This window comes from Prionailurus bengalensis, chromosome A1 (assembly GCF_016509475.1).
Source record: "Prionailurus bengalensis isolate Pbe53 chromosome A1, Fcat_Pben_1.1_paternal_pri, whole genome shotgun sequence".
Lineage (NCBI taxonomy): Eukaryota > Metazoa > Chordata > Mammalia > Carnivora > Felidae > Prionailurus > Prionailurus bengalensis.
Genome location: NC_057343.1, coordinates 98,299,233 through 98,327,120, shown reverse-complemented (window position 1 = coordinate 98,327,120; position 27,888 = coordinate 98,299,233). Strand labels below are relative to the sequence as shown.

The 27,888-nt window shown below is 46.1% G+C and overlaps 1 protein-coding gene across 4 annotated transcripts in view; it reads right to left on the bottom strand.

Annotated features, from left to right (window-relative positions):
- TNFAIP8 (TNF alpha induced protein 8) overlaps window positions 1-27,888 on the bottom strand; it is a 133,061-nt gene that overhangs the window by 33,154 nt on the left and 72,019 nt on the right. The window contains exon 1 of one of the 4 annotated variants that reach the window (XM_043586012.1): window positions 5,925-6,049. The exons of 2 other annotated variants lie outside the window; for them this stretch is intronic. In XM_043586012.1, the coding sequence (XP_043441947.1) occupies window positions 5,925-5,964 (40 nt within the window). In that variant the 5' untranslated portion in view covers window positions 5,965-6,049. Of the gene's footprint in view, window positions 1-5,164; window positions 5,478-5,924; window positions 6,050-27,888 lie in introns of those variants that run through there. One more of the 4 variants, XM_043586003.1, reaches the window with a different exon arrangement.

Below are 27,888 nucleotides of genomic sequence, written 5' to 3'. Positions count from 1 at the left end.
TGGTGAGACAGATTCAGCATAGGTAACCTGAAGTCCTGAGAAACTACCATACGGTCACTGAGGAACAGGTCAGTTACCTGTTAAAATGACATTTCAACCGAGGAGGGCTACCATCGAGAGTGTAAATGTCTGTGCATATTGCCAACAAGTTAACTCATCACCAGGAGACATGACAAGTTAACTGAGTGGATCACAACAGACTTGAGGATCACTCACTGTGTATACCCATCTTGCAGATTTTGAAGAAACTTGAAGCCCAGTGGATACTATAAGGTCACCAAATTGTGATAACCTAATATACACATAACTGAAGCCTATTTCATCTCAGTGACCAGGGGAGTCCACACTCCCTTTTCAAGTTGGCGACTCAAAAAACCTTGTCCCAAAGGTGCTTGGGTCTCCCCCGACCCTCCACTGCAGTGGGCTCCAGGTACCCCCTACCAGCCCTGCTGGGCTCCTAGATCCCCTCACCAGGGGAGAAGAATGCACTCAAGACTCCCTACCCGTGTCCCTGAGAGGCAGGAAAGAGCCTGGGTCTCTTCTTCTTTCTCCAACACCTGGCCTCTCCACCCCTCACTTCCAGAGCCAGGGTGCAAATGAACACAGACCACAGGGAGCATCCCCCTGAATGCCAAGCTTGAGGATGGGGGAGGGTAGCTTTGGGACATTCCCAGGAGTATCAGGTCAGGGTTAAAAGCATGGGTTCTGCGGATAGTCAGCGTCCATTCACACCCTGATTCCACTTTTTCTAGCTTTGTGATGTTAGGCAGTTTGTAACCTCTCTGGACTTCAGATTGCTTTACTGTTATGCGGAGTCAACACAAGGGATTATTATACAAGTATTAAATGAGATAATATACATAATCAGTTGCTTGGCACTGTGTCTGGCACACAGAAGACCTCAGTACATTTTAGTTTCAAAACTGTGTCTTCAGGGGCGCCTGGGTGGCTCAGTCAGTTACGTGTTCCACTCTTGACTTTGGCTCAGGTCTCTCTCTCTCTCTCTCAAAAAAAAATTAAATTAAACAGTAAAAAAATTTACTTTTGAGAGAGAGAGACAGAGACAGAGCACAAGCAGGGAAGGGACAGATAGAGAGAGGGAGACACAGAATCTCAAGCAGGCTCCGGGCTCTGAGCTGTCAGCACAGAGCCCGATGCAGGGCTTGAACCCACAGACTACGAGATCATAACCTGAGCCAAAGTCGGACACCTAACCGACTCAGCCACCCAGGCACCCCCATTAAAAATTTTTTTTCTAATAAAAATTAAAAAATAAAGGAGAGGGGCGCCTGGGTGGCTCAGTTGGTTAAGTGTCTGACTTCGGCTCAGGTCATGATCTCATAGTCTGTGATTTCAAGCCCCATGTTGGGCTCTGTGCTGACAGCTCAGAGCCTGGAGCTAGCTTCTGATTCTCTCTCTCTCTCTCTCTCTCTCTGCCCCTCCACCGCTCACGCTCTCTCTCAAAAATAAATAAACACTAAAAAAAATTAAAACAAAAATAAAGGAGAGATAAATGCCTAAAATTGGACAAAGTGTTGAGGATACCTTGAAGAATGGAGCTCAGTCACTGACTGTATAAATAGGAAATGACCACCTCATACCACTTACACTGGGGAAGAAAACAGATGTGGTCTTGCCCTCCAGAGCTTGTGATCTGGAGAAGAGATGCTAAACAGTAACGGTAAGGCCAAGAACAGGTGCTCTAAGAGAAGGCAGATCCTAATTCAGGCTGGAGGCTCAGAACAAATCCCTCCAAGGAAGTGAAAAGAACATCAGGTAGGGAGAAGGATAGAGCCAGCAGGAGGCCCAGCAGGTGCAAACACTCTGAATTAGGAAGCTGATGGAAAAGAACCAGGAAAGACATCAGGTGCGATGAGGAGCCCAAGGTGGAAGGCGTGGCCATCTGCTGTGGGAAGGACACCTACTCCACGGACACCTGAAGGGAGGGAATGGGTGAAGGTGAGTCTGTCACTCTGGGGGCAGGAAGTTGAGGGATGGTCTAATGGCTACTGTTTTCTCTGTGAAATAGCAGGCCTGGTGAGGAGGCAGAAGAGAAATGGGTGAGGGCAGGGTAAAACCTATTAGGGGCCCCAGAGGAGGAGCTGAGCTCACTCACAGCTCCAGGGTCACTTTTTCCCAAGTCCCCACATAGCAACCCCTCCTTAACAATGGCTTCCTCACAGGGCACCTGGGTGGCTCAGTCGGTTAAACGTCTGACTCTTGATTTTGACTCCAGTTATTTGATCTCACAGTTCATGGGATCGAGCACCGTGTTGGGCTCTGTGCTGACAGTGCCGAGCCTGCTTGGGATCCTCTCTCTCCCCCTCTTGCTGCCCCTCTCCCAATCTCTCTCTCTCTCTCTCAAAATAAATAAACATTAAAAAAAAACTATAAAAAAATGGCTTTCTTACTTTCTGGTACCAAGGCTACAAGAACCTAGACGAAGGAATTATGCATCCCATGACGTTTAACAGTAGAAAGGTCCTCAGAGATCAGAGCCGCCCTTCATTTTTCCCTATTTCACAATTAAGTAATTTACTCAACAGGATGCCCCTAAACGCAAAAAATGTGGCCGTCAGCCTATCTCCTCAGGAAGCTGCCGTCCACTGGAAACTGTTGGTGTCTTCCTTTCTATGACCTTCCCCTTTTTCGCAAAGTGGGTTTCGTCCTTCATTTCTCTTGCTTTCTTATTCACATCATGCCCGTATATCTTAAATTCATTCAGCTTTTAATAAAGCCAGGCCTGGATTATTTCTTTCTGTTTAATACTCAAGCACAATCACCTATTCATTTGTAAGCAGGCAAAATTCAGTCAATTCTTTAGGAGGTGGCCATAGACTGAGGATGGAATCTCAGCCCTCCTGGCACAGAGTCAAGTGCGTTCTAAGCTATGATGGCTTAACAATATCCCCAGTCATTTGCTTCCACATTCACTCACATACACAAATATGTTGGCCTCTAAGGACTTCTGAATCGACTTGATATTTTTTTCAGATTTAACCCAAAGAAAGTATAAGTCTCTCACTGGAGCTCAGAATAATGACTTAAAGCATCTCCCATGATAGGAAGTCAGGCACCAACTATCGGAAGGCAATGTAGACATTGTGAAGAGCCTGTGGTGATGCCACACTAAATGAGATACTCAACTCTATCAGAAGAAAAAAAAAAAGCTAAGGAGAGGGGAAAGGACTAGTGAGGAGAGAGAAAAAATAATACTTTACACAGGGTAACTTCTTTCAAAGACATCCCGGGGGTGACAGCTAAACAGAGGGTTCTAGATTACAGCTAATACCCAGCCTTGTAAGAAGTGCCCAGGATATGGACACACACTCACTCACACACAAACACACCCTTTATTTCCTGGCAGAAGTGACAATGATTCTGTGAATAAAGTATTCACGCCATCTCCCTGCAGAGTTATTCCATATCTTTCCCTAATCGCCATCAATGTAAACCTGTAGCACCTCATATCATATTTTTTTTAAATTCTGGGCCTTCTGTAAAAAGCAGAGTCCAGACCATTTTGCTGCAGTTCTGCAGAATGGAAATGATGGCAAGTGGAGGTAGTAAGGGGAGGACCTAGTAGGGAGTGGCCATCAAGCACCCTCTTCACCCTCTGTTTAGGCTACTATCCAGAGAGCTGGGCAGGAGAGAACAAGGTGGATGCCGCGAGAGGAATATAGTCTACACTCTGCGATGACGTTTTTTTCCATCTTCCCCGCCTGCTCCTTCTTTCCCAAAAGAAAGGAAAAACACACCTGGGAGAAAATGCCAATTTAAATATTACTTGTAATCAGTACAAGAGTTCACCAGGCTGGATTCTCTCAGCCTGTTTCCTATCTGCCTTTGACTACCTTTGACTTACTATAAATTGCTGTTATAAAGACAAAAAAAAAAAACAACCGAAAACCAGCCATCAGCACATGGCTCCATCAAGACAGAGGCCACCGCCAGGAAACATTAATCCCCCACGCTCCACATCAAGCTCAAACACAATGCTCCTGGCTGTCATTTTTCATTCACAACAGCCTCATATTTCTATTAAACAACCTCTTTTACTGACTTCTTTCCCCACACCACATAATAAGGTAAACACCAGCCCCCAGAGACCACATTATGAAACACAGAGCTTTACTTTGGGAAGGGAATCAGTAAAAAGACAGAAGAGGCCAAGTTTGAAGGGATCTCCCTAAGTCATTCACGTCTACCAAATGGAAAAATGATGGGGTTCCTTTCTGCTCCCCAGGCTCCCAGCGGCTGCTGCGATTAACTTGAAATCTACCAGTTTCCCAAGAGGCTGCTCCAAAAGAAAAGGAATTTTCATAATTATGAACAGTCTCCTCTCCTACTACTCTCTAATTTTCCCCAATTCTCCTCCCTCCCACCCCCACTTACAAGAGGACTTTTGTACACATCGAGTTTCAGGAAACAAAGCATACAAACATTCACACACAAATAAACTCCCAGAACTAACACCAGCGTATAATTGTGTTTTCGTTGGAGCTTTTCCAGCCCTGTCACCCGTTCTCTGTTAGGAGTAAAGGAAACCCTTTGCCTGGGTGAAGTTAGAAACAGACAAACTCCTCAGTTTACAAGCTGCACAAGGCGCCCCTCACATCTCTGGGCTCCCTTAAGCCCCCAACAAAATGAATTCACCACTGAAAAGTCAGTAAAGAAAAAAAAGAAAAAAACAACAACTAACCTATTCCCTAAATGAAGATCTTTCACTTCTCCCCCTCACTCGGCTTCCCCTTTTAACCGGAAACACACGGAGTTTCCAATTTCTGAAACCCTTTTTAAGGGTCCCTCAACTGTTTGGGCTCTTGCAAAGAAGTCCTAATGCAGGCAGGCAAGCGCTTTTCAAAGCACATTTTGCATTCTTGGAGTCAATACTGGGGCCATTTCCTTTCCAGACAAATCTACAAAGCAGCTTTTAGTGGGCTGCCTGCGCTAGATCGGACTTGTCCTCTCCTTGTCTCGTTGGGGCTGCGGGGTGAGCAGGGTACAGGGCTCTGTATAGTCAGCTCTCGCTGAGCTGCGACAAAGTAGCCACCGCTCGTTGTAAAACTCCCATCTGCTCCCCTACTACGCCTTTCCTCCACATTCCTCCGCGGGACTTGGCCGCTCCCCCCGCCCACCAACCCCCAAGAAATCAAAGCCATACCTTCCTTGGATTCTTCTGCTTCGGAGTGCATGGTGTCAGGGTAACCGGCTGCAGGGGCGATTACCGCTGACATGTACTCAGACGAGCTTCAAGTTTGCTCCGAGGCCAAAACCCCGCTCACGACAGAAAATAAAAGGAAGGGGAGCCACTAAAATCAAAACCTCCCCGGGGCGGAGGGCTGGTTCTGGTGCAGGGATTTTTGCAGGGGGAAACTTCTGCAAGAGTGACGAATCGCGTCTCGGCTGGGCGGCAGGAGTCCGCCCCCGGGGCCGCGCGGACCCGGCCCGTCGCAGGGCGGAGGCGACCTGGCGCGGCTGGCGGGGCCCAGGCGCACGCAGGTGGGGTGGAGGCCAGGACCGCAGCCCGACTCTCGGAACAGGCAGGGCCGAGGGGCGCCGTGGGCAAACGTGACCGAGACTGGCTACGCCTGTGAAATACATGTGCAACTAAAGCAACAAGGCTCATCTCAGCGCGCGCTGCAATTGCACAGAAATAAGAAATGCACTTACGGTTACAGAAATACCCCTGGATCTCTGGGTTACATTTTTCGGCGCCCATTTAACTTTTCTTGTCTTGGGGTCTGACATGCCAAGAAATAAGGATGTTGAAGCTGCTCTGGTTTGTCCGTTCCTTTTGCGGGGAAAGTAACGTGGCCCTTGGTCCATGTGGCTGGAAGGACCAGTTTCACCAGGCACAGGCAACCTCACCAGCCCAAGAGCAGGGCCTTTTGAAGAAAGTGGGGTTGGCCTCCACCCCTTACCTTTGCACTGGAAAAGCAGACAAGGCGGCTTACTCAGCATAACCCGGGCGAGCACTCTTACTCAAACCCCAGCTCCGGCGCAGGAGCAGCTCCATTACAAGGTAGCCCTAAGGATGGTCCTCGGAACGGAGAGCGCCCTTCCCCTCCCGCGCTACTGTCGACAAAGCGGGATAAATTCTTTCCAAATGCCAAAGGGGGAGGCCGGTATTCCGGCTTTTGAAATGCTGATAGAATAGAAAGTCTGGCAGAGCATGGGGAGGAGAGCTCAGTTCTGCCCCCTGGTCTGGTCCACTGGCTCCTTACAATTGGTTGAGAGGTGGGCGTCTTCACTTGGTGAAACCTTGGTTTTTCCTTCCGAGGGTCGTGGATTAGAGCTGACATGGAGATACCTGTCTTAATGGAGGTAGTTTGCAGAGCACCAGTTTTCTCACCAATCTAAGGCAAAAGATGCTCCAATAACATACCGGAAAGATGGTGAACTCTGAGAAAAGTTCTATTCTTTTAATAAGTTTCTCCTCCAGCTGCTTTCTTTTTCCTCATTTCCCATTTTTATATGGGCAAAAACACAAGAGTAGGCACTAAGGTAAATTCGGTGAAAAGAATACACAAAAGATCTGGATTTAAAGAGCCTGAATTAAAATTTATCTTTTTATAACGACTTTCAGCAAATTAATCTCTTTGGGCCTCCCTTCCCTCACATGTAAAATGAGGATTACAAATAGTATTTACTTGACATATTTATGTTTGGTATTAAATAAGGTAATAGAAGCGGCACCTGGGTGGCCCAATTGGTTCACAGTTTGTGAGTTCAAGCCCTGCGTCGGGGGCTCTGTGCTGACAGCTCAGAGCCTGGAGCCTGCTTCGGATTCTGTGTCTCCCTCTCTCTCTGCCCCTCCCCTGCTCACACTCTGTCTCTCTCTCAAAAATAAATTAGAAAACATTAAAAAAAATAATAAGGTAATACAAGCAAAAAGTGATTTGAAAAGCATAAAGTCCTACAGGGATTATTACAAAGTATTGCACCATTAAAAGTAAATTTTTGTAGAAGATGCTCGAACTTTTTATTTCAATATTGGGTTTGAACAGGAAAAAAGCATTTATGCAAGTCACAAGCAGTAAAGGTGATTATAAAGATTAATATAAGGCCCAGATATCCAATCACTTCCTATTGCTGAGTGATTCTAACATAGCTAAGACCCTAAGCAGACTTTTATCTCCATTTCACTGAAAGGGCAGGATGATGACAGAAAGACAGCCAATTCAGAGAAGAGGAGAAACATCTGGATAACATGAGTGCTGTGGAGCCTCTCCTGGAAAGTGACCTCACCACCTGAAGGGTAACAGTCTGCATCCTTCCGAAAGTCACAGTTCACTGCCTGGTCCCCTCTGCCACACATTCTCAGTCAGGAGCTGCAAAGATGTGGACCTTCACTCGGCAACCTCAAACTTAATGGAGGAGACGTGACCATTTTGATCCCAAAGAAATGCTCCCTCCACCAGTAAGAAGTGACCTTTCCTGGCCAGTCCGAGGAATCACTCTGGAAGCCCTTGTTGGCACACACATCATTGGTCCTCCCCCTCCCTCACCACAGCCCTGATGTCTGCAGATGTCCACCAGGGGCCCTACAGGATCCCATCAGGGCTGTGCGCCACACGGATAAGACAGCTCCCATTCATCTATAACTGGACTAAGGTGTGCCACCTTTTTCAAGGTGATGGTTACGCAGACTCAGACAACCCAAATTCCGGGCCCAATCCCCTGCAGGCAGGGCTCATTTTCAGCCTCTTCTTGCAGAAAGTGCCCTCATAAGAATTATTAAATCTCCTTTTGCAAGTCCAGTTACGTACAAACCACATGAGACGCGTTAAAATACATGCCCTTGATGTTCTGCTTGTTTTTACACCAGCTTCACAAACAGGCCTGCAGCCCTGCTCAGGTTAGCCAAGGAGAAGAAGGGCTGCTGAATGAACAGTCCAAGGGCAGCCACGTCAGCCTCGTAATTCAATTCAGAGTCACTGTAGCAGCTCCATCTTTGAACAGTGGCTCCCCCACCCCCATCCTCAGGAAACCTGGAAAAAAACTTGTTTAGCATTTAAATGCAATCCAGCAGTCACCTTGGGGAAGAACGTCCAGATTTAGCTCAAGAGTAAGGAACATGGAGCATATTTTAAAAGACTGTAGGGGCACCTGGGTGGCTCAGTCGGTTGAGCATCCGGGCTCTTGATTTCAGCTCAGGTCACGATCTCATGGGTTCATGGCTTTGAGCACTTAGTTGGGCTTTGTGCTGACAGCACAGAGCCTGCTTGGAATTCTCGGTCTCTCTCTGCCCCTCCCCTGCTCACTCTCTATCTCTGTCTCAAAATAAATTAAAAAAAAAAAAAAAAAAGAAACTTGGGGCACCTGAATGGCTCAGTCGGTTAGGCATCTGACTTCAGCTCAGGTCAGGATCTCGCAGTTTGTGAGTTCAAGCCCCGCATCAAGCTCTGTGCTGACAGCTCAGAGCCTGGAGCCTGTTTCAGATTCTGTGTCTCCCTCTCTCTCTGACCCTCCCCCTTTCATGCTCTCTCTCTGTCTCAAAAATAAATAAACGTTAAAAAAAATAAAAATAAAATAAAAAGAAACTTTAAAAGACTGTATGGGGACAAGGACGCCCCTCAGTCGCCAGTATAACCTTGGGCAAAGTGCACTGCCCCATCCCCCCATGCCACAAGTGAAGCCAAAGGACAGCAGATTCTCTGGGACTTCCCTGTCATTTCCCATATATGCTCGGTCAGTCACTTCATCTTGATTTTGCTCTGCTTTTATTCAAAAGGGGATTAGTCCCTGTTCAGCCCCCAGAGAATAATGCTCCAGTACTCACGATGATTTACCTCCTGTGGAATGTGTTCACTCTTGGATGTTTAAGAAATATTCCAACAGGGGCACCTGGGTGGCTCAGTTGCTTGAGTGTCAGATGTGGACTCAGATCATGATCTCCAGGTCCCTGAGTTGGAGCACCTCGTGGGGCTTGCTGCTGTCAGCACAGAGCCCGCTTAGGATCCTCTGTCCCCTCTCTCTCTGCCCCACCTCTGCTCATGCTCTCTCTCTCTCTCTCTCTCTCAAAATAAATAAACATTAAAAAAAAATTTAAAAATAAATATTCCAGGATGCTTTAGTCCTGCAATATGCTTAAAGGTCACACCAACAATCATTATAGACCACCTGATACAAAACAGCAATTAAGTTGGCAACCCTTGTCACTTAAAACCAAACTGCACTTACACACACAGTGTGGACCTTCTGCTTGTGCCCAGTAGTGGATCTTCCGCCTTCTGTGTCAAGATGGGAGACTTAACATACTGACTAGGATTCTGGGTGTTTTTCTATTCATCTGGGCATTATCAAATACGTATATGTATCACATGTGAACGGACTCTGCCCATGTGGAGCTTACTGGTATAATTTTGGCAATCTTGAACACAGATCTAAACAACTCAGCCTTTCAAGTGACCTTGATTTTAAGGAAGGTTTATTAACACTCTCTTAACTGAATTTTATCACAGGGCAGCAGAAAAATCTTTTTTTTTTAAGTCTATTTATTTTTGAGAGAGAGCATGAGCAGGGGAGGAGCAGAGAGAGGGAGTGAGAGAGAGAGAGAGAGAGAATCCCAAGCAGGCTCCGTTTTGTCAACACATAGCTCCATGTGGGGCTCCAACTCACGAACTATGAGATCATGACCTGGGCCAAAATCAAGAGTTGGACGCTGAACCGACTGAGCCACCCAGACAGTCCGAAAATTCTCCTCTTAAATTATACTTCAACAAAGCTGTTTTACAAAAAAGAAAGAAAGCCTGGGCTTTGGGGCCTTTTGCTTACAGCTGTCCAGATGTATGCTAAGAACAACAAGGTCAGCAAGTTTTCAGACTCACAAAGGACAAGACCAGCAGAATCAAGAAGAGAAGAGAGGCTTACTCAGGAAGTATCTGCTCATAGTCAACAATGCTGTACATTCTCTGCAGTGAAAAATACTAAGCATCTGTATAAATTAGTCATATACCTACACTTTCAGGACGCAAAAACCCCACATCATAAGGACATCTATTATATTAAATAGGTTTTTTGTTTTTAATGTGTATTTATTTTTGAGAGAGAAAGAGAGAGCACAAGCAGGGGAGGGGCAGAGAGAGAGAGAGGGAGACACCGATTCTGAAGCAGGCTCTGGGCTCCAAGCTGTCAGCAAAGCTCGAACCCACGGACATCGAGATCATGACCTGAGCTGAAGTTGGACGCTTAGCCAACTAAGCCACCCAGGCGTCCCTAGTATTTTTTATTTCTAAACTGCTGACAGGAGACTGAACCTGTACACAGGACATTTTAGGCAGAAAAGAAAAAGTTGTTTACTTAGTATAAAAAGTGGCTTTCTGCTACTTGACTTTGAGGCTCTCCTCAACTCCTGCTGTATGATTGCATCTACACTCTTGAAAGTGTCTGGAAGACTGCCATGCTCTACGCATACAGCTGCCTTTCAGCCTCTCTCCTCACAAGTGTTGAAGATCTGAGTTCTTGGGCTCACCTGGTTGAGGCCACAGGCTTTGCATCCTTGTTATCCTTCCCAGACATTTCTGTGTTTTACCTTCGAAAAAAGGGCTGAGAGGGGAAGAGCCCTCTCCTCTTCCCACCCTGGCCCTGCTCTCTGTGCCTTAAGAAAATATTTATTTAGGAGGCACCTGAGCGGCTCAGTCGGTTGAGTGTCCAACTTTGGCTCAGGTCATGATCTCATGGTTCATAGGTTCAAGCCCCATATCAGGCTCACTGCTTTACTGCGGAGCCCGCTTTGGATCCTCTGTCACCCTCTCTCTCTGCCACTCCCCTACTTATGCTCTCTCTCTCAAAAATAAATAAACTTAAAAACACATTTTTTTTTTATTTACCAGAAACGGAGAAGGGGGCTCTCCGTTGATAGTGGAGGTCACTTATGTATCTTCTCAGGTGGAGAAAGAGCCTGATGCTTATGCATTGCTGGGTACTGGGATGAGGTTGGGGACTTCGGAGTGGGGCAAAGCACGGCTGTACATCAAGAAAAACTGCTGAGGGGCGCCTGGGTGGCTCAGACAATTAAACACTTGACTCGATAACAGCTCAGGTCATGATCTCACGGTTCGTGGGTTCGAGCCCCGTGTAGGGCTCTTCACTGACCGCTCAGAGCCTGCTTGACATTCTCTTTCCCTCTGTCCCTCTGCCTCTCCCCCCCCCAAAATAAATAAACTTTATTTAAAAAAAGAAAAGAAAAAAGGAAAACTGCTGGGATTCAGTGTGACCATGGAAGAGGGGGGAAGCTCCCTCCCAGGGCCCTGCCTGGGAGTTTAAAGTGTGCTATGGGTAAACCCTCTCATTCTCCTTCTGTGACACCTTCAGCAAATCCCACATCCTCACTAATGCTCTGAGTGTGAGTGGACAATTCTGAAGGGATGGAAAGAAGTTATGACATCTGAGGTGGACACACTGGGAGACAACAGCACATCTGGGATACACTTGTTACCTCAGCTTTCATTGTCTGTGTTACTTTTCTTCTAAGGAATCTTCCTTCCTTGCTAAAAAAGTGTTTAGCAGATGCCTAAATACACATACACTCAAAATCAGGCCCGAAAATATTATCTGAAGAAGGTATGATGCATGGTCTTTCTTTCATAATACTTAACGATGATGCCTTGCATTTACATAGATTTTATTGCAGGTTTATTCAATCATTTTGAAGGAGACAGAGAGATAGAGAATGAGAATCCCAAGCAGGCTCCAATCCCAAGCTGGCTCTGCCAGCTCAGAGCCTGAGGAGGGGCTTGAACTCACAAACCATGAGATCATGACCTGAGCCAAATCCCAGGGTCAGACATGAAACTGACTGAGCCACCCAGGTGCCCCTATATAGATTTTATTAAAAAAAAAAAATTTTATTCAGACTTCCCAGTTAGCCCCCTTGGGTCATCATACCCATTTTACAGATATGTCATTAAAGAACTCTATGCCTTGCTCAAGATTACAAAACTAAGTAGTCGTGTTCTTCGGACCTCAGTAAATGCAGTCTACACTCCCTGTGTCCTCTCACTAGACTTCCTCATTCTATGAAACTACACATGTGAAATTCAGATCCTTTATTTTGCAGAATAACTCAAAGGCCGCTCTACTGGGAGACTTCCAGAGTTCGAACTGACCAGGATGCGAGCACAGACTGCTCAAATCACTTCGTCTGAATGCTTAGACCACAGCCTCCCATGAAAGTTACTCCATTCCTGATGGTCAGTGCTTTAAATAAGCTATATGTTCAATAGCTTCTATTTATTCAGTTACATGAAACTACTACAATTAAAAAAATGTTTTTAAATGTTTTTATTCATTTTTGAGAGATGGAGAGAGACAGAGTACAGTGGGGGACGGCAGAGAGAGGGAGACACAGAATCCGAAGCAGCCTCCAGGCTCTGAACTGTCAGCACAGAGTCTGAAGCGGGGCTTGAACTCACCAAGATGAGATCATGACCTGAGCAGAAGTCAGACGCCTAACCGACTGAGCCACCCAGGTGCCCCTTTTTGTTTTTAAATAAAAGTTCGCTCAGGACCCTAACTAAACCTGCTGGCATGTGGGGCTGCCGGGAGCACGGAAAAGAATACCAGACTTGATACAGGAGAATGGCACCTGATGACCTTAAAGCTAGGAAGCACTGCCTCCTGTGCATTAGGATGTTTTTTCCTCTTCCTTGTCCTCTTACTTTCCTTCGAAGAATGGGCAAGCCATTTAACCTCTCTGAGCCTCTGTTTCCACATCTGTAAAATGGGGTTAATGCCACTTATTTAACAGAGGAGAAACAATAGTGAAATGAGGCAAGAATTGGATGAAGCACTGAAAGTTCTAAAATCCCCCTTCAACCCTTTCCCGAATACTTTCACGAATGAGGCCAGGTTGCTTTAGGTTGCAGAACATGTATTTGGACGGCCTGAGTGCCGGCCCCACAGACATTCCAGACAGATATGGCAACTTGATGCGCGTGGTCCAGCGACAGAACGTGAACATAAAAGGACTGGACTTCTTTCCCGTGCCCAGACTAATGGGGTCAACACTGGGATAACATGAGAGGGGTTCCTGAAGGGATGCACCAGGAAGAAGCAAGGCAGGACTGAGACTGAGCCTGGAAGTCACCGTGTCCCATCTGACCCACCAATGCCTGCCTTTCCTCCGGAAAAGCAGCAGGAGGAAAAAGTGATCCACAACCATAGTCCCAGAAACTCCGGTTAGGAGGGAACCTCAGAGCTTACTCCTCTAGTCCTCGACCCGGCTGGTGAAGCAATCTCTTACCCCCATCCCAGGCAGCAAGCATTCAACCAGGCTGTCCTTGCTGACCTCTATTCAGACTCCCTCCTCAAAGAGACAGCCTCCTTTCTGACCCCTAGGGGTCTCCTCCTTATCATAAACTGAAATTCCAGAGCAGGGATTGTTACCTGACGGCCACGCAAAGCACTGACTTTACACCTTCCGGCAAGGATGTAATTTTGTAACGAGATGAACACAGATTTTTTAACTCGATTGTCTTTTTTAACAACCCAGGGGAGATCCCCCTCGTACTGGCCAGGGGGCTGCAGTTGAAGGCAAGGTCAGATGGTTACGCAGCTTTCCAGTGCCTGCCACACATCTGTTGTTGGTTATGGTGAAGAATTCAGAAGCAGGAAGCTCTGGAGGACGTGGTGGCAGTGACCACGTCTTCTCTCCCCTGTGCGCTCACTTCAAGGCCATACAAAACGATGCCAAGACAGGTTGGGTCAACAGGCCCTCCTTGCTGGCGCCTGAGCAGTTAAGAAGCTTTATTCCGGTTTCTGAATAAAATGTGAAATCCACACGGAAACGAAAGGAATGCTTCCTATGTGAAATCTGCACCGCAGACCCCTGCCCTGAGATCCATTTGAAAGTTGAATCCTCTCCAAGTTGGCATAATTTGATTTTTACACGGAGTTTCTGACCCGGGTAGAATGGCTGTTCAATCACTTTTGTGCCCACTGGTCACTATGTTAGAGACAGAAAACCCTGGAAGGCAGAGGTACAGGGCAGGACAGCCTTGCCAGGTGAATGTAGCCAAGGCTGAAACCCAACAGATCAACTCAGCAGGTGGTAAAAATACGAACCAAAGGAGAACTTATCCAAACAGCGTTTCAGTGGGGAAGGGGAGACTGTTTTGCAAGTAAGACTGAAAGGATCAGTTTTTCCATTTGAACAGGTCAGGTTACACAACTAAAGCCTTTCAGCTTCTCCTTAAAGAAGAAATATAGAAACATGTCTAATCATTATGATTCACCAAGTCGGAGACATCACCGAAACAAATGTATTTTCTGAGAAACTGCTAATACGAACAGGGTGCCTGCCTACCGAATAAAAAGCCTTATTAAGCCCATACATTTCCCAGCAGAAACAGAAGAGAGCTAAAACTTGTAACTTTCTTCATCTGCAATCTACTTAACCGGAATTTTTACCACTGAATTCAGCCAAGTCCCATCGTACGCCATTTTACCTTCTCGACTTCAACTACCTACAATCAGCCCAAAACAGAAAGAGAAAAAACATAACAATCCAAATATTGTATCCACTGCCATTCATTTAATGATTTTATGCTGCAGAGCAAGCCTGAGACAGAGCTGGGAATTGGTTGGTCTCCCTGCCTCTTGTCTCTGTATGGCCTCCCCACACTGTGAGCCTCTCCTGCACAGATGGTGAATATTGTATTGCAGGCTGTGTATTTTTTTCGTATCCAAGTGCCTCCAAAGACAAGCCACAATTTCATCTAGTCCCACAGAAACAGCAGCCCACTCCAATGGTAGAGGAAACACTTAGACAGTAAGTCTTATACTTACTGGAAAGTGATCTGCTATTCTCCAATCTGGTAATTTCCTAAGAGGTTTTCAAAAATAATATGACCCCAGACAGTTTTGACTTTACATATGACTCTCCCGTATTTAACCAAACTGGCACCTTAGATTCTCATGTGTTACAGTGGTGTGGTCAGAATTGTTGAAACAGACTCATAAATTTTTTTAATGTTTAGTTTTGAGAAAGAGAGAGAGAGAGACAGAACATGAGCCAGGAGAGAGCAGAGAGAGAGGGAGACACAGAATCCGAGCTGTCAGCATAGAGCCTGACATGGGTCTCAAACTCACGAACCGTGAGATCATGACTTGAGCCGAAGTCGGACGCTTCACTGACTGAGCCACCTAGGTGCCCTGAAACAGACTCATAGTTCTGGCCCTGAGGTCCCCAAATTGTGTGCTATGCTGCTGATGGCACTACAGCAAGCTCATGGGGCTGTTGCAGGATATTTTAAATTTTTGAGGAAAACAAAGCATCATTCAACATCTCTCAGAAACTGTATGAACTACTTCAGGCAAGTTTGCAGTGTAACATTAGACTGTGCTACATTTCTTTTAATGACATCATTTCTCTGAAAAGCTAGGTTGTTGGCAGTTGCTGTGATAAAAAGCAAGTATTATATGAAAAAGTACATAAGACAGGAAATTAGGGTAGTGGGATCCAATCTGATTTCAAGATTTGAGAAGCTGTGAGGTGGCCAGGGCTCAGTTTATTGCCTGACAGCCCCAAATTCACCCTTCATCACCTGCTCTGAGAAAATAAAGACAGGACTTTGAACACTTTTTTTTCTTTTTTCTTTTTTTTTTTTTTTTACATTTATTTATTTTTGAGAGAGAGAAGCAGACTGCAAGCAGAGGAGGGGCAGGGAGAGAAGGAGGCACAGAGTCTGAAGCAGGCTCCAGGCTCTGAGCTGTCAGCACAGAGCCCGATGTGGGGCTCAAACCCACAAACCGTGAGATCATCACCTGAGCCGAAGTCGGACACTTAACCGAGTCACCCAGGCGCCCCATAAACACTTTTTTTTTCTTTTGCCAGCTAATACAATTCTTAGCTTTCTCGGTGGGGTGCACTGCAGAGAATTTACGGGAAGAAAAACTTTTCCTTCCTGGTTCCAGTGTGCTCTTGTGAAAAGCCTCCTCACATAAATAGATTTCCTTCCTAGTGGGTGGATTTCCAGCAAGTTCTATCAGCACAACACTACAGGGACTTCTCTCCCATCCAAGGAGCCATGGCTAGCCAACCTCAAGGTGTGACATAGAAGATGGGGAAGCTCAAGGGGGGTGCTCTATTTTGAACCCATGGTAAGTGGTCGCTCCTTATATTAGCTATTCCTCCATTTTTTACAATTGTCTTTAGTTGGTAGATAGCCTATCCTCATCAAACTTAGTATTTCTTATACTGGCTCAGTTGGTTAAGCATCTGAATCTTGGTTTTGGCTCAGGATGTGATCTCATTGTTTCGCTGAGTTCAAGCCCCACATCTGGCTCTGCGTGGGCAGTGTGGAGCCTGCTTGGGATTCTCTGTCTCCCTCTGTCTCTGCTCCTCCCCCACTTGCCCTCTGTCTCTCTCAAAATAAATAAACTTAAAATATATATATTATTTAAGTTGTTTTCTTTTTTATTATTGGTTTTAATTGCAGTAAAATACACATCATGTAAAATTTGCCATCTTCCTCATTCTTAAGCGTATAGTTCAACTGTACAAAGTACAGTTACATCGTTGTGCAATCCTTACCATCATCCATCTACAGAACCCTTCATCTTGCAAAACCCAAAGTCTGTACCCATTAAACACTGACTTTCCATTCTCCTCCCCCCTCAGTCCCCAGTAACCACCATTCTACTTTCTGTCTCTGATCCCACTACTGTAGATGTTTCATACAAGTGAACTTACAGAGTATTTGTCTTTTTTTGTGATTGGCCTATTTTACTTGACTTAATGTCCCAAAGGTGCACCCATGTTATAGCTTGTGTCAGAATATCCTTCCTTTTTTAAGACTGAATGCTATTCCCTTATTACACATAGGAGCTGCCTATGTGTAATATTGGTAATTTGTATTTATTTATGCTAAGCTTTCCTGTTCAAATCATCATGTCTCCCAACTGGGTCTTGTCTGAACCATGCAAGGCCCAACAGGTATACACATTCCATTAGTAACTAATGAAGAATGAAAGAAAAACATTATTTTAAAAAAATGTTTATTTATTTTCAAAGAGGGAGTGTGTGTGTGGGGGGGGGGGGGGGGGGGGGGGGGGGGGGGGCGGGAGGGGCAGATTGAGAGAGAGAGAGAGAGAGAGAGAGAGAGAATCCCAAGCAGGCTCCAAACTCAGTGTGGAGCCCGATGTAGGGCTTGATCTCATGACCATGAGAGCATGGCCTGAGCCAAAATCAAGAGTTGGATGCTCAATAGACTGAGCCACCCAGGCACTGCCAAAACATTATTTTTTATCTTTCGACTTATACATATTCTATCTTCCACATAGCTACAAAATTATTAGCACAGAAATATGCATTCAGTTATTAGACTTAAGCACTTAAGAAATGAAATGGTTAGGTATTCCTTGTGTCCAAGAAAATGATGTGAAAAAACTAGAGGCACTAAGAGTGAAGCATGTTGGGAAACTTTGCTGCAGCCCACATGTTTGCAGCTGCCATGAGGGCTTGTCTGCGTGGATGGCTCCTTAGGCTCACCCTGTCCAGGAGCATCCGTCCATCTGAAGGCAAAGATAGACCCCACCAACAACCCCCACCACCATGACACACACACACACACACACACACACACACACACACACCATCTTGATTTTCTTCATGATATTAAATTATTTCTCACTTAGGCAATGGTGGCTAGAATCCTATGATGGCCTCTGACTTAGGTTGCTCTGTCTCCCTTTATTTCTTTTTTTTTTTTTTAATTTTTTTTTTTTCAACGTTTATTTTTGGGACAGAGAGAGACAGAGCATGAACGGGGGAGGGGCAGAGAGAGAGGGAGACACAGAATCGGAAACAGGCTCCAGGCTCTGAGCCAACAGCCCAGAGCCTGACGCGGGGCTCGAACTCACGGACCGCGAGATCGTGACCTGGCTGAAGTCGGACGCCTAACCGACTGTGCCACCCAGGCGCCCCTCTCCCTTTATTTCTAATCTCACTAAGTCCCATCATCAGAACGTTTCCTGGATAGGTCTTTTTTCCCTCCATTCCTACAGTGGTGGGTCCAACTATCATGTCCAGCTGGTATAATCGAACAGATTTCAAGCTGATTTCCCTTAAATGAGACCAGGCATAGAAACTTCAAATGTCCAGAGGTTGGAAATATAACAACCTCTACCTGCCACAAGTACCTGGCCACCTCAACCCCCCACACCCACATGGGGACACAGAGATAAGCAGGCTGTGGGCGAAGGCACCCGGGATGCCAGCTGAACACCCACCTTTCTCTTCCAAAGCAAGCAAAGGCAGTGAAGTACGGCTGAATGACAGCACTGGGGCTGAACTACGAATGTGCACCCCCTGCCTCCCCCCAAGCAGATATGAATGACTTGAGAAGGACTCATTCAGAAACTCTGACACTTGTTTTCACTAACTGGAAATTACTGGAAACAACTATTACAGCGAACCATGACACTTTGTGCAACCACAAGCCACCTTGTGGGAGCAGCTGCTCTCTGCTATGTTACATCCTTTTTTTTTTTTTTAAACCCGTCCCCAAACCCTGTTCTGGTCTCAGTTCCTCCATAAAGCCTACTGAAGTTTACCGTGAACTTATGCTTCCAGAGTGAACTTCTATTATAAAGTGGATAATCTTTTTTTTCAATGTTTGTTTGTTTGTTTTTGAGGGAGAGAAAGTGCGAGTAAGCAGGGGGAGGGGCGGAGAGAAAGAGAGGGGACAGAAGATTCGAAGCTGGCTCTGCACTGACAGTAGAGAGCCTGACTCAAGGTTTGAACTCATGAACCTCGAGATCATGACTGAGCTGAAACCGGATGCTTAACTGACTGAGCCACCCAGGCGCCCCTAAAGTTGATAATCTTGATGTTAGTTGTCTTCTGAGCCAGATTTGTAAGCTATTTAAAACACAAGATTATACCTCGAGGGTTTTTTTCCCCCTCCTTTCCAGAGAGCAGAATACAGACGCTTGGAAGGCACGATATCACTAATAATCATTTAATCATTTCATAATATTGAATTATGACAACATGTAAGGACAATTTTAATTTCCCTTTGCCTCAGAGGTACATCACGAGGAAATGTGTACATAAATATCTGTTATCTTCAAAGAAAGAAACAAGAAAAGAAAATTTGCATTACATCTGAAGAGCCGGTGCCGGGAATTTGAAACGATCCATAAATCTATCAGGTTTACAAAAAAGGCCATCAGATAAAGAGCCAAGGGGAAAATAACTCTGACAGCTGCAAACCTTCTGTTTTACAACATGCAGAGAATGGACGCACTTCCTTTTAACATCCCCATAAAGAGCGTGAGGAGCAGAGGCAAACACCCCCAGTAGAAGCCACTGGAGTTTAGGCTGCAAATAATGGGTCGTGCTGGTCTTCGCAGAGGCAGCCTTCCTCACCAGTCACCTATCAAGCCCAATGTGTTTGTCCTAGGAACCATTAATAAGATGGATTGGACACAATTCCATTTCAGTTGGTGGGATTTCCAGGGCCAGAGAGGTACCAGCAGCAGCTGCCCACTTTCAAAGAGAGGCAACCTGGCCAGCCTCAGAATGGGAGTTTTGTTTCCTTTAGGTTAAAAACTAACATCCGGCACTGGGCCCCCTGAATGTATATACTAATAAATCCCAGATGGGAATCCCAGGCACCTCTCTACTCAACACATGAACTTCTCTTGGGCAATAAACGTTCTATTAAGCCAGTCTCTCAGGAACGAAGCACGCTTCCCCTCAGAGGCTGCTTGCGTTTATAATATGCTGTTCTAAAGCCAGTCTGGGATCCACTGTTGCACAATATGTACTTAATTTTGCCATCTGTTTTCTTAAGGGATGAGACTGACCTGTGAAATGAAAAGGCAGAACCTTGGGTGTCCCGAATATCCTGTTATCTGGACCAGAGGAAGGAAACAATATTCCACTTGGCCATCGCCCCAATTCTGAACAAAGCAGCCCAGTTTAGAACCAAATGATATACATGTTTAAATTCTGCTGTCTTAATATTATCGAGTTTGGGGGCACCTGGGTGGCACAGTTGGTTATGCATCGGACTCTTGACCTTGGCTCAGGTCATGATCTCACAGTTCGTGAGTTGGAACCCTGCATCAGGCTCTGTGCTGATGGCTTTGAACCTGCTCTGGATTCTGTCTCTCCATTTCTCTCCTCTCCCCTGCTTGTGCTCTCTTTCTCTCTTTCTCAATAAATATATAAACTGAAAAAAAATTTGTTTCTCAGTTACCAAGTATAATTTGTCAGGCACCTGCAGGCTAAGTACTATGTACTTAGGCACATTGCAGAACATATCTCAGTCTTACCACACCTCAGCAACATGGTGTTTTCTAGTTCTTGAAATGTTTTTGCATACATGGCCACTGACCCTCAGAACAATCCTATAAGGAAGGAATCTTGGGTATTACTGGTTCCATCTGCTTCTGACAAGGATACAGATGCTCAGAGAAATGAAGTGGCTGGACCAAGGTCGCTTAGCTAGGACTGAGCATGAACTGAGACTAGAATGTGGGTCCTCTGCCCTCATTCTATGCTACTTTTTTCTATGCTATAGTGTCTCTGACTGAGCAGAGCACCCACAATTTTATCTTAACACAAGCATACCATATGCTGCAACAGAAGAGGGGGCCAGAGCAGAAAGAGAGGACAGACGGCAAAGCTGACTGGGAGGCTCTGAGCCCGGCTCACTTGGCGGAAGAGGGAGCCGGACAATAGAAGAGGGGGAGTCCAGAGAGGAAGAGGCGTGGCAAGGGGGAAGGGGAGGAGTTCCATTTCACAACTCTGAACCTGAAGTCTGAGCAGGGCAACCAATGTGGGGATATGCTTGTGTGTTTTCTGTCAAGTCAGTTTCCCGCATGACCAGGGCTCTTCCGGGAAGTGCTTCTGCTTCGAAAAAGCCAGAGATTTTGATGAAGATATTTCTAAAACAGACTGCATAGAATATCTCCTCTGCACTAAAAGGCTATAGAACAGTACTATTATATTATTATTGTGGGTTTTTTTTTTTACAAAGCAGACTGATCACACAATTCTGTAATAGAGATATGAACCTACTTTTTTGCTCACTAAATCCTGCCTAATAAAGTTGTCCTTTTTCATTGTCCTTCCACCCACAGCAACGGTTCCCATCCAGTTTCAAGGCACACAAGAAGATGCATGTGATCAAGATTTCACATCGTTCCTAAAGGCTCTAGAAAGCCCTTCGCAACATAGACATCTACAGAGCAGACGTAATGCTGTCAACATAGCAGAGTCATGTTTTCAGAGGTAAGAGGAGGGAAGTTGGGTCCTAAAATCAGTAAGGCACAATTGCATAGAGTTAAAATTATCTGGAAAATTCCTTAAATGGTCCTGAAAGTACAGTACTGCCTACTTATCAGTAGTATCATACTTATCAGCTCCCCGAACCATTAGTTTATGTTTCTCTCCGAACAGATATTCAAGATTCCCCCCACCACCCCGCCCCATGGTCATGATAAAATCATTACCGCCCATTTGCCTGGATCCCTAAGCAACGTGTCCTCTTCTGTTAGGGGTCAGAACCCTCAAAACTCATCTGCTCCCTTGGTGTCATCAACAGGTAGCCATCATGTGTTCAATATGAGCAATACAGAGTTACTGCCTGGTCATGAAGCAGCTGCATATAAATGGTCAGGATTTCCTGACACCTGTCTTCTTCCTCAGAGTCAGATGTCACTTTTATGGACAGCCTCTAACAATCCCTCTGCATCTACTACGCGGAGGTCCAAGGGACCAGGAGAGAACCAAAGGTTGATGGAGGAAACCGGGGTTCACTGCCTGCTTTGGAGGAAGCCACAGATGGCAGTGTTCAGACGCTGTCTTCATTTATACAGTTCTTCCATCTGCAAACATTCACCGAACATTTACAAGGCAAATCGTGTAAATAAAACAACCATGGTGCCTATCCTCACAGAGCCTACAGTAAGGGGAGGGGGAAGGCACTAATTAAAATATAGTATAAATGCAAAAGCAGGAAAGTATGGGGTGCTACGAAAAGCTCATAAGACAAGTACATAAATCAGTCCTGGAGGAGGAAGTCAATCAAGGAAGGCTTCCTGAAAGAAGTGATGCCTGAGGTAAAACTTGGGGGTCAAGGAATCAGTCAAGGACTGGGAAGTGAGCAAGAAAAGAAGGAAGAATGGTTCCTGGTGATGTAACGTGAGTAGAGACAGAAGCCAAATTGTAAGGGGTTCAGGAATAAATTGCTGTTAAGAAGTAGAGGAAGAATTGGGGACTATTCCTCTATGAAGTCTCACTAAAAGGAATAAGTTGAGACAGTACTCTGGGGAGAAAGCACTATCAAAAGTGCAGTTAAAGAAAATTTTTTTAACGTTTATTCATTTTTGAGAGACAGAAAGAGAGTGCGAGCCGGGCAAGGGGCAGAGAAAGAGGGAGACACAGAATCCGAAGCAGGCTCCAGGCGCTGAGCTGGAACTCGTGAACCGCGAGATCATGACCTGAGCCAAAGTCAGACGCTTAACTGACTGAGCCACCCAGGCGCCCCAAAAGAGCACAATTTTAGCACAGTGTTCACTGAGTGGCTTTGCTGAAGGAATATTTAAATCCCTATATCTCTCCCACTGGCCAGACACAGGGAAGCTGGGTACCAGCCATCCCTTACAAAAACACATTTGCAGGAATTTTCACGGGCACTGACAGGAGTTTGAATGATGTAAATAAAGAAGGATAAAGTTGAACACCCACCTCCATGCTCAGTGGCTGGTGCTGGTCCAGCAGATCTTAGCCGAAGCGGGGCTGCAGGAGGTGTTATCTCTGGGGTGCCTGGGAGGCTCCCCAGCCCCAAATTATCCAGTTAACAACAAATGCTCTCATTAGAGAGAAGCAGACGTTTGTCTAAAATTTGTCCTATTTGCTGTTGTAATGTCAGGTTCTTTGAAAAACACAAGTGTCTCTTAAGGCCGGTGGATGACTCACAACTAAGCCTAAATGAATTCACTGGTTTCTTTATTCCTTCACGGTGGGGATGGGGAAGCAGTGGGGGGAAGCAGGGAGACAGAAATGAAGAGTGTGGGGAGGCCTGGAAGGGGAGGGAGAGAGTGAACACGAGCTTGTTCCGTTCCAGAAACCACTCTGGTCCCTAAACCCAAGCCAGCTTAACTCAGAGAAAAGGCAAAGAGGAATCAATATATGGAGCAGACATCTTGCAACGCAAGAGTGTGAGTTTCAAATGCCCCTTATTTTTAGTGACGCAAAGCATTCTAATGATGTAAAATACTCAGAGCTGTTTTGAACGAGTTGCTTCTCTAAGTTGATTCAGCCTCCAAAGGCCCTGCACCAAAGGACTGATATTCATGAGGACGTGATTTCTTTTGAAGTATTTCCAATTTGTGAGTAAAAGTTAGGGTGGCCCACTTATCCCAGTGATAGTCTCATAACTAAGGGAAAGAGCTAAAATCTACTTAACAACCAAATTACAAAGGGCTGATATCCAGAAAATGTGACCTCTCTGAAGCTGAGCAAACACGTCAATGACAGCTGAAGTTAGCGGATTCATAGCCCAAGAATCACAAACTGGTAGCCTTAGGATTAGATCCAGCCCCACAGGGTTTTCTTGGACCAGATAAGGTTCTTTTGCATCTGAACTTCAAGGCCTTGAGACAGGACCCGTTCTGTCCAAGATGACCCCAGGCCTCATGACTTGCAATTGTTCACAGAAAGCTGTATTTCCACGTTCATATTTCTTACCTGGTTCTTGTAGACATTTGAGTTCGGGACCACTGGTTCACACAGACTGATATCAAAACTAACCAAACAGCCTTTGTCCTATCAAGGTAGAGCTCCAGACTTCACCATTTCAGGGTAATTGAGCAAAAAGAGCCCTAAAAACCGATAAACCACAACAGTGTGCAATACCACTTGTAATCAGACTCTTAACAAAACAGGAGGCCAAAAACACCGTGGGGCTCACCAGTCCCAAGATAAGCCATGTGACCATGGATCTGAAACCACTTTTTAACAGAAGTATCTGTCAGCAGTAACTGTCTGATATTGCCTCGTCTGATCTGCTCCTACAAAACCCCTGACGTCTAGATGTGACACAACATGAGCCTGGCAGCCAGTATCCAAGGCTGGCTTGGCAAAGGAAACAAGCCATCTATTCAGTGAGCTGTGGCCATGCTATAGTATCTGTGGTATCCAACTACCAACACCAAGTTTGGCTCCAACTACCAACACCCAGTGAATTCATTTAGGCTTAGTTGTGAGTCATCCACCGGCCGTAAGAGACACTTGTGTTTTTCAAAGAACCTGACAGTACAACAGGTTTGCACCCAGCCCTCAGTCAGTCGAGCTTCTTGGTAGCTATTTAAGACATCTGTCGCACTTGGGGTGCCTGGGTGGCTCAGTCGGTTAAACATCCAACTCTTAATTTTGGCTCAGGTCATGATCTCATGGTCGTGGGATTGAGCCCCGCATCGGGCTCTGTGCTGAACATGGAACCTGCTTAAGATTCTTGTTCTCCCTCTGCCCCTGACCTGACCTGCTTGTACCACGCTCTCTAATTCTCTCTCTCTCTCAAAAATAAAATAGATAAAATAACCCAATATGGCAATTAAGCTCCTATCTTTAAAATGTAAAGGTATTCTTTACAGGAAAATATGGCCTTATTGCAGTGTTTTAAAAGAAAAATTATACTGGACTTCGATTATTACAGGGACACATAATTACCATAGATTGAAGGCCTGCCTGTAATTAATTTTCTCTAGTTCTTACTCTCAGTGTTCAAGGCTTACCAGACCAGGTCTATGATACCTTAGGGATGCTTTATCATCCTCTGAGAATTTCCCTGTCTGATCTGCAGGGCTGTTGTGCTTCATAGAGAGTATGTCCCAGGTCTCCCTGATAGCACCTATGTCCTTGTCATGGGCTCAGGGGGTGCTGATAATCCAATATGCCGGGCTCCATTCACTGTATTATACCATAGCCAGTCACCAAGTAAGAAACAACAGGGAGGAAATAAAACCACCCTGAAAGGAAGTCTGTTTAGTAGACACTGTGGCCCATTGGCATCACTTCCATCCCCACAGGCTGCTGTCTGAAGGAGAAAATGACCCCAGCCTCACCTCTCATGTTCAGCCCTGACCATTTTAACTCTGCCCCGGGAATCCTATCCCCCTTGCCATAGAGTGACTGGTTTAGGCAACACAAACCTAAGCCACTCAACACCACATTCTACAGCCAATAAACTGGCTTACGATTAGACAAGGACACATGAGAAATTTGCTGGGGGCTTCTGGAAAAGGCCACTTGTTCCTCTGTTAGAGCTGCCAGAGCCAATTCTGTCTCTCCTCCTGGATGGTGTGCTGTATGCACAAAGTTAGGATTGCTACAGACATTTAACCATCATGAGAGGAGCTAGCTGAGGATGAAACTCACCACAGAAGGCAAATTGGAAAGGAAATGAGTTCTTGATATCACTGAGCGGCTAAACCAAATCTTGTTCCAGTTATGTAAGCTAATAAAAAATTCTGTTTTGTCTGAGCCAGTCTAAACTGGGGTTTCTCTCTCTTGTACAATAAGAGCCATCACTGATAGAATATTCTGGAAGGCAAATGAGGAGCATGCTTGAGGACTTCTAATCTTGCCTCTGGCTTTAACACATGTCCAGCCCCTAAAGGACAGTGGGTAAAGCAGCCCCAGAATACACAGGTAACCATCACTTCCTCCCCCATTTCCTCAAGTTGGCTGCCTAACAAAGGCCAGGGGACAGCCTGGAGCCCTCTCTCTCCAGCAGAGCCAAGTCTCGCCTGTCTGATGGCAGTGGTGGCCAAGCGCAGAGGCCCAAGGTGGGGGATGCTGAGAAACCTCAGTGACATACACAGGGAAGAGGGTCAGAGAGGCAGGACCTGGGTCCTTGAGGTTCCCACCTCCACTCCCAGTATGGCGCTGCCCCTGATGGGGCCTCCTGATGAACCCGATATGGGAACATCCTTGCCACAAGGGATGGCTGCCTTTCTGAAGGGCAAAAAGAGAAAGACTTGCAAGGTAGGAAAAGGTAAAAGCACCCCCAGGAGTACCCACTCTCCTAAAGATCCCAAACCAAAAGACCCCAGGGGGGGCGCCTGGGTGGCGCAGTCGGTTAAGCGTCCGACTTCAGCCAGGTCACGATCTCGCGGTCCGTGAGTTCGAGCCCCGCGTCAGGCTCTGGGCTGATGGCTCAGAGCCTGGAGCCTGTTTCCGATTCTGTGTCTCCCTCTCTCTCTGCCCCTCCCCCGTTCATGCTCTGTCTCTCTCTGTCCCAAAAATAAATTAAAAAAAAAAAAAAAAAGACCCCAGGGAACCGTGCTCTCAGGTTCCAGGGAGAAACAAAGAACTTAACTACTGATCCTAATAGTTGGAGGTAGTGGGATTTCAGAGCTCATTTAAAAATAACATAGGCTGGGGTGCCTAGGTGGCTCATTTGGTTGAGCACCCAACTTTGGCTCAGGTCATGATCTCATGGTTCATGAGTCTGAGCCCCCCGTGGGGGCTCTGTGCTGAGAGCCTGGAGCTGGCTTTGGACCTTCTGTCTCCCTCTCTCTTTGCCCCTCCCCCAGAGCTTGTGCGCGCTCTCTCTCTCTCTCAAAAATAAACATGAAAAAAGAAAAGAAAAAGAAAAAGAACATAGGCAAATGAACATATGGAAAGTACCTCTGTTGGCAGAAAGAAACTAAGGAAGGAAGGGAGGAGAGGGAAGGAGGAAATGAGAGGAAGTATTATTCAAAGGGGTGACTGGATGGCTCAGTGGGTTAAGCTTCAGACTCCTGGTTTCAGCTCAGGAATCTTGCAATTGGTGAGTTCAAGCCCCTCATTGGGCTCTGTGCCGACAGCATGGAGCCTGCCTAGGATTCTCAATCTCTCTCTCTCTCTCTCTCTCTCTGCCCTTCCTCCCTCTCAAAATAAATGAATAAACTTAAAAAAAATAAAAGAAAGTATTATACAAATAAATGTACATCCCAAATAAGATGATGTAAACCCCACATCACTTATGCTGAGAGCTTTGTTTTGGAAGAAAGGAAGGAGCAAGCGAGTCGTGGGTGAGTTTTTTTCACACGCTGGGACCGACCTTGTGCCTGTACCTCCTGTTACTCTGTCCAGAGGATCCAGGCTGTGGGAGACGAGGGAGAGGAGACGCTGTGGGGGACAACACGGTCGTTCTCTATACTTAGCACTAGTCTGATGTTCGCCAGAAAGTGAGATTAGAGGATTTGGCCCACATCCAGAGGACAAGGGTCATAAGATCTAAAGGAGCAGGAAGAAGGGATGGGCGGGGAAGGCTTGACCAGGCTCCCAGCAAAGCCAGAGGGCAAAGAATATTGGGCCAAACTGTCCAGGTCCAGCTGCATTTGATGACAACCAGTGGTTACCTCTCCTACCGGCAGATCCTATTTTCAAATTCATTTAAAATAACTTTTACTATTCAATCTTACTAACTCTCATGGCGAGAACTGTGATCCAACACTGTAAGACTATAGATGTCTTACATTAACTTATATCCAGATAACTGCATAACGAACAAAGGGAGCCTTCCTGAGATTGTAGGTTTCGGGGTTGAACTGCTAGGAAGACCCCAAGGATTTCTCTCCATTATGAAATTGAGGAAGGCATATTTGGTGGAAGGGTCCTCTGAGATAAGAGGTCTGCTCCTTTCTGTGTTTGCCGTGGACACGCTGAGGGAGGGACCAGGAGGCGCTAACAGAGCTGCCCGGGGAAAGCCCACAGCACCTGGCTTCTTCAGGACCACTACACTCGGAAGCCTCAGCCTGCGTGCGGTCGCACGTCCCCACAGGGGCAGGCAGGGTGGCAGGAAGAAGGCTGGGTTAAGAGGCACGTTCTCATCCCAGCCCCATCTGGCTCCATGAGGCTGGATAGCCACGGAACCTGAC